At 36.1% G+C, this 13,310-nt stretch overlaps 1 protein-coding gene across 1 annotated transcript in view; it reads left to right on the top strand.

Annotated features, from left to right (window-relative positions):
• Nucleotides 1–13,310, top strand: part of LOC124613913 — a 132,397-nt gene that overhangs the window by 72,479 nt on the left and 46,608 nt on the right. Inside the window, exons 4-5 of the mRNA XM_047142665.1 lie at nt 4,900–5,011; nt 8,152–8,325. Coding sequence (XP_046998621.1) covers nt 4,900–5,011; nt 8,152–8,325 — 286 coding nt within the window. The remainder of the gene's footprint in view (nt 1–4,899; nt 5,012–8,151; nt 8,326–13,310) is intronic.

The following is a 13,310-nucleotide window of genomic DNA, read 5'->3' as shown; positions in this document are numbered from 1 at the left end:
ATCTATGACTGTTTAATATTTTCCAGTTGAAAATATACATAACTTTTGCTTTATCAAATATTGAACGCAAAGGCAGTTAGGATTAAAAATTGAATTGTAGTTTAATGGATATCAAAAATCTTTCAATGCCATGTAGTATTGGCCTTGCAGATAATGATGCATGTCATATGAAAACATATACACATCAACAGGTCTTCAAACATATCAAAGAATTTTCAGCAGAACAACAATTGCTAAAAGGTGAAATATGTCATACTGAAAATGGACAAATATGCTTTCATCACAAAATAATACTTTTAGACAAATCTGAGCTTCTACAGATATCCTGTTATGACCCTTCTGGTGCAAAGAGCCATTCTGTAAAAAATAGTTTGTGGATTGTTACTGTAGAAATAGCAAATTGAAAGCTGCAACAAAGAGTGATGTGAAACTTAGTCAGAAGATCTGTCCAACGTGTAGAAAAAAAAAAAAAAATTCAGCTAGAAAAGAAGAAAAATCTCAGTCATCTTCGTCCCAGTCAGAAGATGAAGCAGAGTTATACCCAGCAGAATCACTCAATGCAAGTCTTAACTGCTTTTGACGCCTCCCCTCTAAAATTTCAGAGACTATCAACAAGGGATGCTAAAGGTTATGTAAAATGAAAAATAAGTGAAACTCAAGAGGCAGTTGTGAATAACATTGGTGCCACAGGAGGCTTCAACCCAAAAGCTTTTCAGACATCCAGTACAAGCAAGGCATGCCCTGATTGTGAAGATTTTAAGTAGCTGCTTAAAGAACTGAACCAATAGTTGCAATTGTCAAATCAGCATGAAAAAATTCAGATTTTGACATTAGTACCTCAAAGTTGGAATATTAGAGAGACAGTTCAAGAATTTGGCATTTCAGAAAGGATATAAAAACAACTAGGAGGTTAAAGGCAGAAAATAGTGTATTAGCTCTGGCAAAGAACAAATGTGGCAAGAAGATTCCAGGTGCTGTAGAAGAAAGAGTAGTAACATTTTTTCAGAGTAGTAACATTTTTTCAAAATGAAAATTTAGCAAAATTTTCCTACATAAGAAAAACTGTGTATCAATTAGAATAGATGGAAAGAAAATTAGAAAATTTTGATGCAAAAATACCTTCTAAGGAATAATTTGAAAGAAAAGTTTGCAGTGTATCGATTTCAGCACAGGCCTGAAATTGGATTTTCCAAATTTTGTGTATTGAGGCCAAAATTATGCATCACTGTAGGTGCTGCAGGAACCCACTCAGTCTGTGTTTGCAATTGATACCAAAGTGTAAAATTGATGCTTAAGAGCAGTCCAATTAAATAAGATTAGAAGAACCTGTTTGCTAAAATAGGGTGTGATTTGGAATCCAAAGACTGAATACTTCATCAGTGTGAAATTTGGCAAGAAAAAGAACTTCTGCAACAGATTTTAGAAAACAGTAGTGAAGACAGTGATCCAGATGATATGGTTGAGTTCAAACAGTGGGGGCACATTGACAGAGATACATTAGAAAGTAAGCAGATGACTGCTGAAAATTTTACTGAAGACCTGATTCCAAAAATTGACAAGCTTTCCACTCATCATCATATTGCAAAGCACCAAAGCAAGCACCTCAGATGCATTAAAGAAAGCCTCAGGCCAACTGAACTGGTCATATTAATTGATTTTGCTGAAAATTATTTATTCATTGTGCAAGATGAAGCTCAAGGTTTTCACTGGAATAACAGCCAAGCACCTTTACACCCATTTGTTGTGTACCTTCTAGAAATAACTTGGACATCAACAGCATCAGCTACTGCACAATAAGTGACAGCCTGAAACATGACACAATTGCTGTACATGCTTTTATAGAGAAATTAATAGAAGATCTAAAGTGTCGCCTTGGAAAAATCACACATATTTGCTACGCAGTGATGGGTCAGCAGCACAGTGCAGAAACTTCAAAAATTTTCCGAATCTTTGCCACTATCAAAATGGCGTAACATGGCTCAAAGCACAAAACAAGTGCATAACCAGGCATTGGGTAGAATAGATTACAGATGTCTATAATTACTATATATAGGTATTACATGTACATGATAGTAGGCTCATACGTAGAGCAAAAAATATTATTACATTATGTAATTGAGAGCCAATGAATGGAAACATATTCACACTGCTTTGTACCGGGCACATCCTTAGATAAAACATAGGTACATAATGTAGTATAACAGCTATGAAGTGCAAACTAACATAACAAATGGATGAGACTATATTCATGAGAAAAATTATGAGCAATGAATGATACTTTCATTTAAGTAAATAACCTGAAAACCCAACAGCCTACCCAGTGAGGGAGCCGGGTAGAGTGGGGGATGAGGTAGTCTGTAGTTTTGTAGTTTTCTTGAGTCACTTGTTCTTTTAAATTTGTTTTCTACCTTCCCTTCTCCCCACATCTTATCTTCCTCCCATCCCTCCCCATGAATTAGGTTTTTCTTAAGTTATTTACCTCACAAAAGTACAATTTGTTGCTTATAATTTCCCTTAGGAATCCAATATAATCTACTTGTGTTGTTAATTCCCACTTCATAACTGTTGTATTATGTTACATGCCTGTGTTGTATGTAAGGATGTGCCCACTACTAAGCTTTGTATATATGCTTCCATTTACTGGCTGTCAGTTAGTTAATGTAATAATCTCTCTTGCTCTAGGTATGAGCCTACCTCATGTACATGTAACACCTATATAGAGTAACCATAGATATCCATTATCTATTCAATCCTGTACATTATAACTGGTAATAATTGTAAAAAATTTTATTATGTTCTACTTCCATCATTTTAACTTAGCCTCAGGCAGTGGTGTGAGCAGTTACATAAACTACTCTGCAGTATGTGTGGTTGGCTCCCACGCTATTACACTGAGCGAGCGATGCCACCATGGTATTGCTGAGTGAAAGATGCCAACTTTCTGCCACAGACTCACCAATGGGAGGACCGGGTGCCATCATGTGAGGTATGTAAGAGGGTCAGTGAGGTAGCGGCCGCAACAGCAGGTCATTGTCTTACCTGCCAGCTTCCTTACCATCTGGATGTGTCCACCAGTCCTTCCTATAGAGAGCGAAATGCTCTTTCCATACCATATGCAGTTCAATCCGCGGCTGTAGGCAGTTTTAATGAATATTATGTCCCCTTGTTGTAGTTCTTGCAAATAAAACCCATTTTTTCCCCGGAATCCTGACATTTCTTGTTTTACCTGCAGGAAAAACACCTCAGATGCCCACCTGAGCAGCTGATGCCATTCTGACATGTACAACCCTACTCCTGGTTTAGTTCTTGTTTTGTGCTGTGAGCTGTGTTGTGGTCAAGAGCAGTTTCTATTATCTTCCACTGTTAAGTTATACTGTTAAGTTTTTAGATATTTTATGTATTTTGTACATATAGGGCTGTTATTCCCAAAAAAATCTATTTCTTATCCCTGTCTTCTCCCCCCTACCCCATGCCCACCCCCTGTCCCCTATGTCACCTTCCCCTCCAACCCCTTTGCCCCCTCTTCCCCTTCCCCCTCTTCAATCCCACAACTCCCATCCCCCAATTGTTTTCTTATATCACTTATCTTACGAAAGTACTACCCACTGTGTATAATGTTCTCATGAATCCAACATTATCCAGCTGTTTTGTTAGGTCACTTTGAAAGCTGTTGTCCTGTGTTATGTACCTATGATGTATCTTAATATGTATTCAGTACTAAACAATGATCATGTATTTTGATTTATAGCTGTCAATTAGATAACATAATAACTTCTTTTGCTCTATTTGTGAGCCTACCATTATGTGTACCTGTACCTATATGACCCTATGTCCGCTTTTGACCTAAATCAATGTTTATCTTTCAGTTGGCACTTTCTACGTGTAGATGTATTATGTCATTTGTTCTTTTAAATTTGTTTTCTGTCTTCTCTTTCCCCCATCTGTGCCCCCTCACTCCCTCCTCCCACCCCCTTCCACGCCTTGGTTATTGTTCCTTTTTTTTTAGGTTATTTACCTTGCACAAGTACCATCCACAGCTTATAATTTTTCTCATGAATTGAATCTTATCCAGCTGCTTTATTATTTTGCAGTTTATAACTGTTATACTATGTTACATGCTTACATTGTATTTATGGATGAGCACATTACTAAGCTATGTTTATATGCTAGCATTTACTGGCTGTCAGTTACATAATATAGTAATCTCTCTTGTTCTAGATGGGAAGCTACCATCATGTACACAAAATACCAGCCTACAGTAATCATAGATATCCATAATCTACTTGGTCCTAAGCCTGGTTATGTACTTGTTGTGTGCGGTGATCCATGTCAGTGTTTATTGTCCAGTTGGGACTATATTCCTGTCTACGGTTTTGTTATGTATCATAGTTTAAAAAAATTGTGTAATCACTTCATTAGTACAACTTCAAAATAATCATGTTCACTTCGTTGCCCTACTGTGATGGCACTAACTTTGTATTTCCATATTTTGTCAGTGAACTGAAAAATGAAATAGAATTTAATTTTGAAATTCTCGACCAATGTATCCATGACTTTTTTTTTAATAGGTGTTTCATTGGCCTGTGTTCATCACTTGCATTCTGCCTTATATGTGAATTTTGTTTCTAGCAATAGTTGACATTGCCCCTTCGCATCCATTTTTCCCCTAATGTGGACAACTTGTTAGGAATTTGGCAGTGTTGTTGGGCCAGGGATGTAATACTTGTCAGTGTTCGTGCTAATGTGATTGCTGTCGCAGCTAATTTTTCACGTTTAAGTTTCTGCAACCTCTACAGATTTATTGCTATGTACAGGGGAAGTTTGCTGTTATGTCATTCTTTTTGTACTTCTAGACTAAAAGCATTTTTTTAGGTGTTATTGTTGCATCATGTCTTTCAGTGTCAGGTGGGACTGTTGTGGAACCTGAACATGATCGGAGGCGTATCTTGTCCCGTGAAGCCATAAATTCTTTTGATACAGGACACAGAATTGATGCTGTGCCTTCATCAAGGTATGTGCATATAATGAACAGAAATTACTAATTATGACTTACATTAATGAGAAGTACACCTGTATGCCAGCTCATTATTGAACTGGATTGACATTAATGAGAAGTACACCTGTATGCCAGCTCATTATTGAACTGGATTGCACAAAGATAAAATTTTATATTTGTGTATGAGAGGAGTCTGATTCTAATTCATGTTTAACACTAGAGTATATTGGATGAAAAATTAACAATAAAATAAAAGGCATAACATGGAGGTTGGTTCAGTGAAGATTGCTTTTCACCCGTCTGGTGGAAAAGTGTTATCATTTTGTCAATGAATTCATTGAGGACTGTTTCACAGTTTGAACAAGGGATTACATATTTTATTTTTTTTTATATTGAAAACTATAGTATTTATGTAGCTGTATCTCAGAAATGTATATAAAATAATGTAAACTTGTGTATTATTTATCTTACAAAATATTCTTTATTTTAAATGTTGCAGAGTGTCACAGACAGGCACAATGAAAAAAGACTTAAAATATTTAAGCTGTCAGGCAGCCCTCCTCCTGATGTAGAAAACACAAACATTCACACAAGCGTGTGTATTTTCTACTTTGGAAGAGGGAAGGTCTGAAAACTTACATATTTTAGCAGTCTTTTTCATTGTGCCTTTCTACAACTCTACGCCTCCTCTGTGTGATACCCATCTACCCTTACCATATTGTTATTACATCCTGGACTTTCCACAGTTATTTTTCTTTATTGTGAATATTTACATGTCTCCAGTACAAAAAATGAAATGGTTTGAAAATTGTATGTAATGAGATAAATGAATCCAAAAGTTTGATGAAGCTGGGAAAAGTTAAATCTCATGCAACATGGAATGATATTTCTGTTTGCCCTTTCTTTTTCAGATGCTTGAAAGCTTATTTAATTCAATCAGGAAAATGTCCCAGTCATAAGGAACTGGTTATGCAAATAATTTTAAGTATTCTGGTGAATAAAAATATCTAAAGTAAATAGCCATTTGATATATGGTGCATAGACACAGCACATAGACTTAATAAGATTTTGGCACACACACACGCACACACACACACACCCACACACACACACACACACACACACACACACACACACACACACACAAAATCACATGAATGGCCAAATATACCCACCCATGACTGTGTCAGTACATACAATAACAACATTTGTTGACATAATCATAATCAAAACAAAGTTTTTATTTTAAAGATGTTATGGTCAGTATTACTTCTTTGAGTGAAACAAGTATTGTATGTTATTGAAATTATTTTTAAATATTAATCTAAGATATTTTAGGGCACTATTTATCAAATCAAAAAATCCCATGCTGTCTATAACACTTAAATGTTTAAGGCATTTTTCATAGTGCACATATCTGTTTTCAACTTGTTATCTACTCTTTAAAGTGACTGCTCATCTTTCTTTATCACTATGGACAATATTGTTTTTATTTTGCTGCCGTATTGCCCCCTCTAGTAAGAATGCATTTACTTAAATGTGGAATTACTTTCTTCATTAACACACTGCTCTTGTAATGAGCTACTTTGGTGTAATGAGCTACTTTGCTGTCAGAGCTATTACTGGCTGATCAATCAAGGAAATGTACTTCATATTATCCTACGAGTATTCTAAAGTAAAGAAAAGAAAAATATGTTTAATTTGAGATATACTTCAGGGGAAAGAAGTCATCAAGCATGGTAATAAGGTTGTTAATGAATGCGTTAATTTTGCATCCAGGTAGTGATCACCGTTACTTTGTTTCATGCTCCAGGCATCATTTGTTGGATTAAAGATGATGACTTGAAATGAGTCATTTTACTTTTACACTGCAGACACCTCCCAATATAGCCAACAAACTTTTCTGTAGTATTTCTCCAGAACTCTTGCTTTGAACCTGTCCTTTTTTATGACAGTATCTGGAAAGCAAGCTTTATTTATTAATAACAAGGTTTACAGAGGTATTTGGTTCAAGTCGGCAGTGAGAGCCATTTCTTTTTTGTTTTAGTGTATTTTTCTTGTTTGAATGCACCAAACATAAAAATGTAATTTATACAGCTAAAGGACCAGATTGTATACTGCAAGCAAAAGCTAGAGAACCTGTCTGAAGTAAGTTTGCAGCTTGTTTCTTGATTATGGGTAGGGACAAAAAAAGGAACCTTTGTAACATCAGTGCGTGATAGACCTTCTGAACTGTGCAGTATACCAACATTATTTTCATTCTCTTCTCGATTAAATTTACAATACAGGATTCGCCCAGCAAGGGGAGGAGAGTTGGTTGTGTATAGTTCCTGACAAGTAGACTTTGTCCCAGTGTCCTGAATTAAATTTCAATCTCTCTGCAGTGTCTCATGTTTGTATACTGTTGATGGTAATCTGTGCATCAGATAGGGGTATTATGCTCACCGGCCCCTTTTCTGCTATTCAAGGGAAATACCATTTGAAGTTTCTTACAAATGCTCCAAAAAATAAATCTTGGCTAATTGAATCCATTTTTATTATCAGTTATTTGAGACTCAAGGGTAAGACCAATAAGATAAGCAGCACATTTATGTTTCATCATTTGAGTTTATTACCTTATTAATTGGCAATAGTAGTTTCATAGACAAGATGACTGCATGAGGCAGTGATAGGAAACAACTTCTCGTTTCTCACCGTTTGAAATTTTCTGAGCTGTTGTAAAATTTTACCTTGCAAAGAAACAAGCTAGACAGTTTCCCTGTGTGTAGTAGGGATGTCTAACTACATAATGCTGTAGGAAGAGCTGTTGTCTCATGATCTGTCAGAAGACGGATGTATGAAGAAGTCAAATGTTTTTGTGAACCTGCAATGATTTTGCTCGATGTGCTAGTACAATTTAAAAGCAGCTGTCATTTCTGAAAATACTCTAACTAGCTATTAAGTAGTTCTCAAATACAGATACGGAAGTTATAAAAATGATATGTTTAAATGTATTGTAACAAACTGCTTGGAGGTGAACCATTGTATTGTTTATTATTTATTTTAATGCTATGTGAGATGGGTTACTCTGTTTCAACTCCTTGAAGGGTTGATATTGAATGTATTCCTGCAATGAACACAGTAATCACATAATATAAACATTTTAACATTTTCAGAAATGCAATTGCAGGAGACTTTTATTCCCAGTGGGGGGCTATGAACCATCAGTCACGGTGCTGTGCCGACAGAAGGTTCCAACAGAAATGTCATAATTATGGCATTCCTCAAGCTTACCGTCATTACGGCAGAGCTTGGATGCCAACAGTACAGCAGAATTTGTACCAAGTAATGTTAGTTCAGCATATTAATTGCAAGGAATGGTTCAGCTCTTCATGTTGTTCATGCTCAACTCTTAAGCACTTACATAATTTGATATTATTCCACAAAGAAAATCTTTTTTGTTGCAACTTATGCATGGTACACACTGTTGGTTATTGTACAGTTCTCCTTTAGTTACACACACAAAGCACTGTTAGGGGTACTGCACCCTCCATCATGCACCATGAAATGGCTTTTGGAGTAACTACGTAGATGCAGATGTAGATATAGTCTTTGTAGCAGATTTGCAAGTGATTTATAGATTATTACAATTCAGTCATTGTGATTTTTTGTGCTTTTTAAAAATATTTTTTAATTTTTTATTTAAAAAGCTGTAATTTCAGTTTTAGTCTCAAGGCAAGTGCGTGGTGTTTCCACACTTGTTTTCTGTTTACCCCCCTCCCCCTCCGCATTGAAACAGTAAGTAAATGATGTTTTATCAGAATTAGCAGTGGTGTTGTAGAAATAATTATTTTGTCGCAAACAACCTCAAGTGTGATTCGCATAGTGCATCAGTGCACCATTCCGCTAGCAGGACTGGCAGTGTAGTGCACAGTTAAAATGACTACTTTCACTGGTGCGGAGAGTGCTTGCCGTGTGTTTTGGTTTCATTGTGTATCTGTATATGCATGAAAACTTTATAAATAAAAAAAGAAGATGACTGAGGTGGGATGGTTTCAAATCGAAACTGAAGAGTTTCCTCATGGGTCACTCCTAATCTGTTGAGTTCTTTGAAAAATTACGCTGATTCTTGTTGTATTGTTGATTGTGTTTACTTAAACTTATGGATTGACTTTTTTCGGGTTCATAAACATTTTATTTTTATCTTTTATTACCTTTATGTTGTAATTTCATGTACTGACACATTCCATGACCTTGGAGATGTGCTCCTCAATTTGGTCCTATGGAACTTGTTGTGTAAATAAAAGAATGAAATAAAACCAGCAAAATGATGCACCATCTCATTTCCTCACAGAAGTTCAAGGTTTCTTCAAAAATTTCTTCCCACCTCACTTCTCAGACCTGACACCACTGAATTTCCTTTGTTTCATTAAAGACCATGTGTATGTTCCTCCCCTCCCCCAAGCAATTTATCAGACCTGAAAAATCGAATCTATAGTGTGTTGCACAAGTTACGCCCAATTTGGTGCAATAAGTGTGGGTAGAAATTGATTACAAGTAGGATGTTTGTTGGATCATAAATGGTAGTCTCATTGAACCAAAATGACATTTGACACTTTGAAGTGAGACTTGAGGTTGTTCGCTGCAAAATGACACATCTTCTGTTTCTGTAAGTTGTCTCAATAAATTTCTATAGCAATCCAAAGTTGTGAAGTTCCTTATGCCTCAGCCTGTAGTGTTATACATCCAAATTTGTGAAAATCACAACAGCAAGAAAGATATGTGTAACTGAAGTAAACTTCATACCATGACCTTAGGTGTATGACCGTAACAGACCTGTACACGAACCTTGACATTGAGAATTCAATGTGGTTTGAAGCCGTATATGCTGCAGTCACAGCTTTTAAATGCTGTGGTACAGTGCAAAGAGTGCATGGGTATATTCCTCTGGAATCTTCCTTCATATCATTAGCAAATCAGCATACACAACATTAATAGTGGTAAGTGGAGCACCATGACAAACAGCTTGCAGGTGATCCAATTCCAGACCTGTTTGATGGGCAACACTTTAGCCAAAAAGTTTCGTGCATTTCTCACAACATGTTGTGAGGCATTAGTCTAAAACCTACTCAGTGTAGCAGCCATAACTAGTGTTTGAATGCCCCAATGTGCAACAATGTGAGCTGTCAGATTATGTTCACCAAAGTTACATCTAAAACCTATGTGCCCATCACAGTAGGACATATCAAAGCAGAAACAGTCCGCAAACTAGTTTTCCACTAAGAATACAAGTCACAGCCCTCATAAGCCTGTTGCAGTTTGAGGAATTTATGATTTCTGAAAAGTGCAAGTTGATATGATGACATGTACGTCACCAGCCCAGCTTATAGTAAACAGTGCCAAATCACTTATGCAGACACATTCACACCTACTGTATTGCTTCAGCATTGTACCAGTTTGGTGGACAAAGCTGTGCAGTCCGCTAAGCCCATGTGGACAAGATGGCAGTCACTATCATTACATTGCATGGCCCAGTATGTGTTCATCAATGAGATTGACTCCCACTGGCTCCACTGACCAGGATGTACTATATACCATCTTGGATAGAGAAAGTTTAAAGCATTTGATTTGTAAATTGAGGGCCAGTGTCAGAAATGTTTGCCTGCAGAGTGCTTTCAGGTGAGAGATTATTGCTAAACAAACATTTCGCTGTGGTGTGGTACAGTGGTGATGGAAAAGAAAATTTACGAACAGTGACAACCACCATAAGCCACGTGAAGTAAAAGAAAGGGCCTTTGAAGTATATGTACAGTCATTGTCACACATCCTTAGGCATGATTTATGGAAAAAAATATGAGATTCATTTGATTCTTATTGTGCATATTCTTAATGGGGCCAAGCTACCCGTTTGATATCTTTATTGATGCCAGGTCTGTAGACATGATGACAGGCCTCCGATTTCATTTAAGAAACTCCTAAATGGTTATGATCCAACAACACCAATATGCAAGAGCAAAACAGACCAAGAATCGTTTTATGATGCTCTTGGTCCTCTGAGAACAATAAGACATCAAAGGTGAGGCTGTGAAACTCACATAACCTTGAGTAGAACATCACAGCGTAGATGACTGTGGAAGGGAGTGCTACATTGTATGGTACTCGAAATTGACAGAAGCTGATGGAAATTCTGTGACATGTTGCTGCGAATGAAGTTAACTGATGTCAACTGATGAGACAAAGAAATTAAAAGAATGAACATTTCACAGACTCTAATGAGGAACTGTTGTAAAGCACTTGAGAAGCCCTGCATGTTCATTTACAAATTTTTTACCATTTTGCTGCATTTGTCATAAATTTTTAAGAAATTTGTTTCTTAACTCCAGGTTTTTGTTTCATATCAGCAGATTGCTTCGTCTTTGTCATTATCGTCTCTTGTATCTATTAGAACTGAAAGATACTGTTGCCTAAATAACAGAAGCTTTCCGGATTTTCTGCCATACTTAAAAAAAAAAAAAATTTTTTTTTTTTACCACAGTGTTATAATCTCTGCTGCTCTTTGTAACTCTGTCTTTAAATTTATGTTTGTAAACCCGATTCCTTACTGAGCAATTTACTCATTCCAGTTAAGATAAGTTTTGTACATCCCGTGTTTCCTAACACAGTTTGATATTTCTGTTCTTCCTCAGTGTACTTTACTTTATATTATGTGTACCCCTTTCACTACTTATTCGGCCAACAAGCAATGAGGCTGAGGTGGTATATATGAGTGTTCATCTTGATTATCTTTGAAATAAATTGTGTCAAAATTCAACACCAGCTATTGTCATTGTTGTTGGCTTCCCCAAATTACTTTAGCTGAATGGTGGAGATTCCTGAAACAGGTCATAAGTAATCCTCCCAAATGAGTTGAAATGAGCTAGCTTTACATCTATGGTGTTCTTGAACAGATTTATAGAGATTTTTGGATTTAACTGCTGTCATTTATGAACACATCAGTGATATTTGTGGTCACAAGTTGTGCCCTAAGAGGATGCATTGTCATGTTAGTTGCCCGTAGTGCTCACTCTTTCATGACAGAGGATCCACCATAGTTTATCCAATAGGTATAAGGAATGAAAGTAGAACTAACCTATATTTCATAATAGCGAAACAACTGAGTAGAATAAAAGCATTGTTTCAGCCTCAAAAAGAAGGGATAATGTAGAGATATGCCATTGAGGTTGCACTGAGAATTTTGTGGACATGTACAAGTATCATTAGGATGGTGTGAGAAAATTTAATCAGTACAATTTTAGTTTCTTAGTTTGAATTTTCAAGAAACATAGTAGTTAATTGTAAGATGGAAGTGAAGAGTATACATATCTCACAACAAGCATGAACTTTCTTAGATTTCATTGTTGTCTATATACTGATGTAGTATATTTGTGTTGCATGATATTAATCTTTACTATTTTCCACTAGCAATAAGGGTATTGATGAAATTATATGAAGAAGTCTTTAGGCTACAAATTCTGTTCCTTTGTTTACAAAGCAGACAAAGATCTGCAATTTCAATCTTTTCATTTGTGATAAATAATACATTTCTGAGTAACAAGTTGGATTGTACTTGTCATTTTCACACAATATATATCAAAAGTTACCCTGGTTGTGTTTTTCAAATGCTGTTAATAATACTGTTATTAGATTTTGAATCAACAACAGACATATTCATATTTATATAAGCACCCAGCTCCTGGTATCAAAAGCTATTCTCTCTGATATCTCCATTGATATTCAACAATTCAGCCTGGAAGTGGCTTCCAGTGACATATTGAAAACAATGAATGCCAAGTTCTACAGTTCACTTGAACTACGAGTGTTATCTCTATTTATTCAGATTACCAGAGGTCATGTTTTGAGAGGCAATTCACTTGTGTTTCATGTTTCACAACCTTACTTTTTGTTCCCGTTATACCAACTATGTAAATTCCAGTTACTGTTAACAGCGTTAAGTGTTGTTTAGTCTTTAATGAGTTAAAGAATACGCTAGATATAATGATACTTCACTCCCTGAGTCTATAAATATGTAAACTTCAGAAGTCCCTGGTATTATAGGTTGTGGATTGTTGATAACTAGGTTTTGTTCTTCCAGCAGTAACCATTCTTTTGTCGGTATTTTGTGCGTGAAATTAACATACTTATCATTAACTAGGCCTCCTAATGTACCTCTATGACCTGGGCTCCAGCCCTGGATCCAGATCACACTACTTTTTCCTCATTGGTTGGTTACCAAATCAGCATAGTATGTTACTACTTTGTGCTCTATTATTACTTGGCACAAATTCCTGCGAAGTTA

Source organism: Schistocerca americana, chromosome 1 (assembly GCF_021461395.2).
Source record: "Schistocerca americana isolate TAMUIC-IGC-003095 chromosome 1, iqSchAmer2.1, whole genome shotgun sequence".
Taxonomy (NCBI): Eukaryota; Metazoa; Arthropoda; class Insecta; order Orthoptera; family Acrididae; genus Schistocerca; species Schistocerca americana.
Note: the sequence above shows the minus strand (reverse complement) of the source record. Positions and strands in the feature narration are given on the sequence as shown.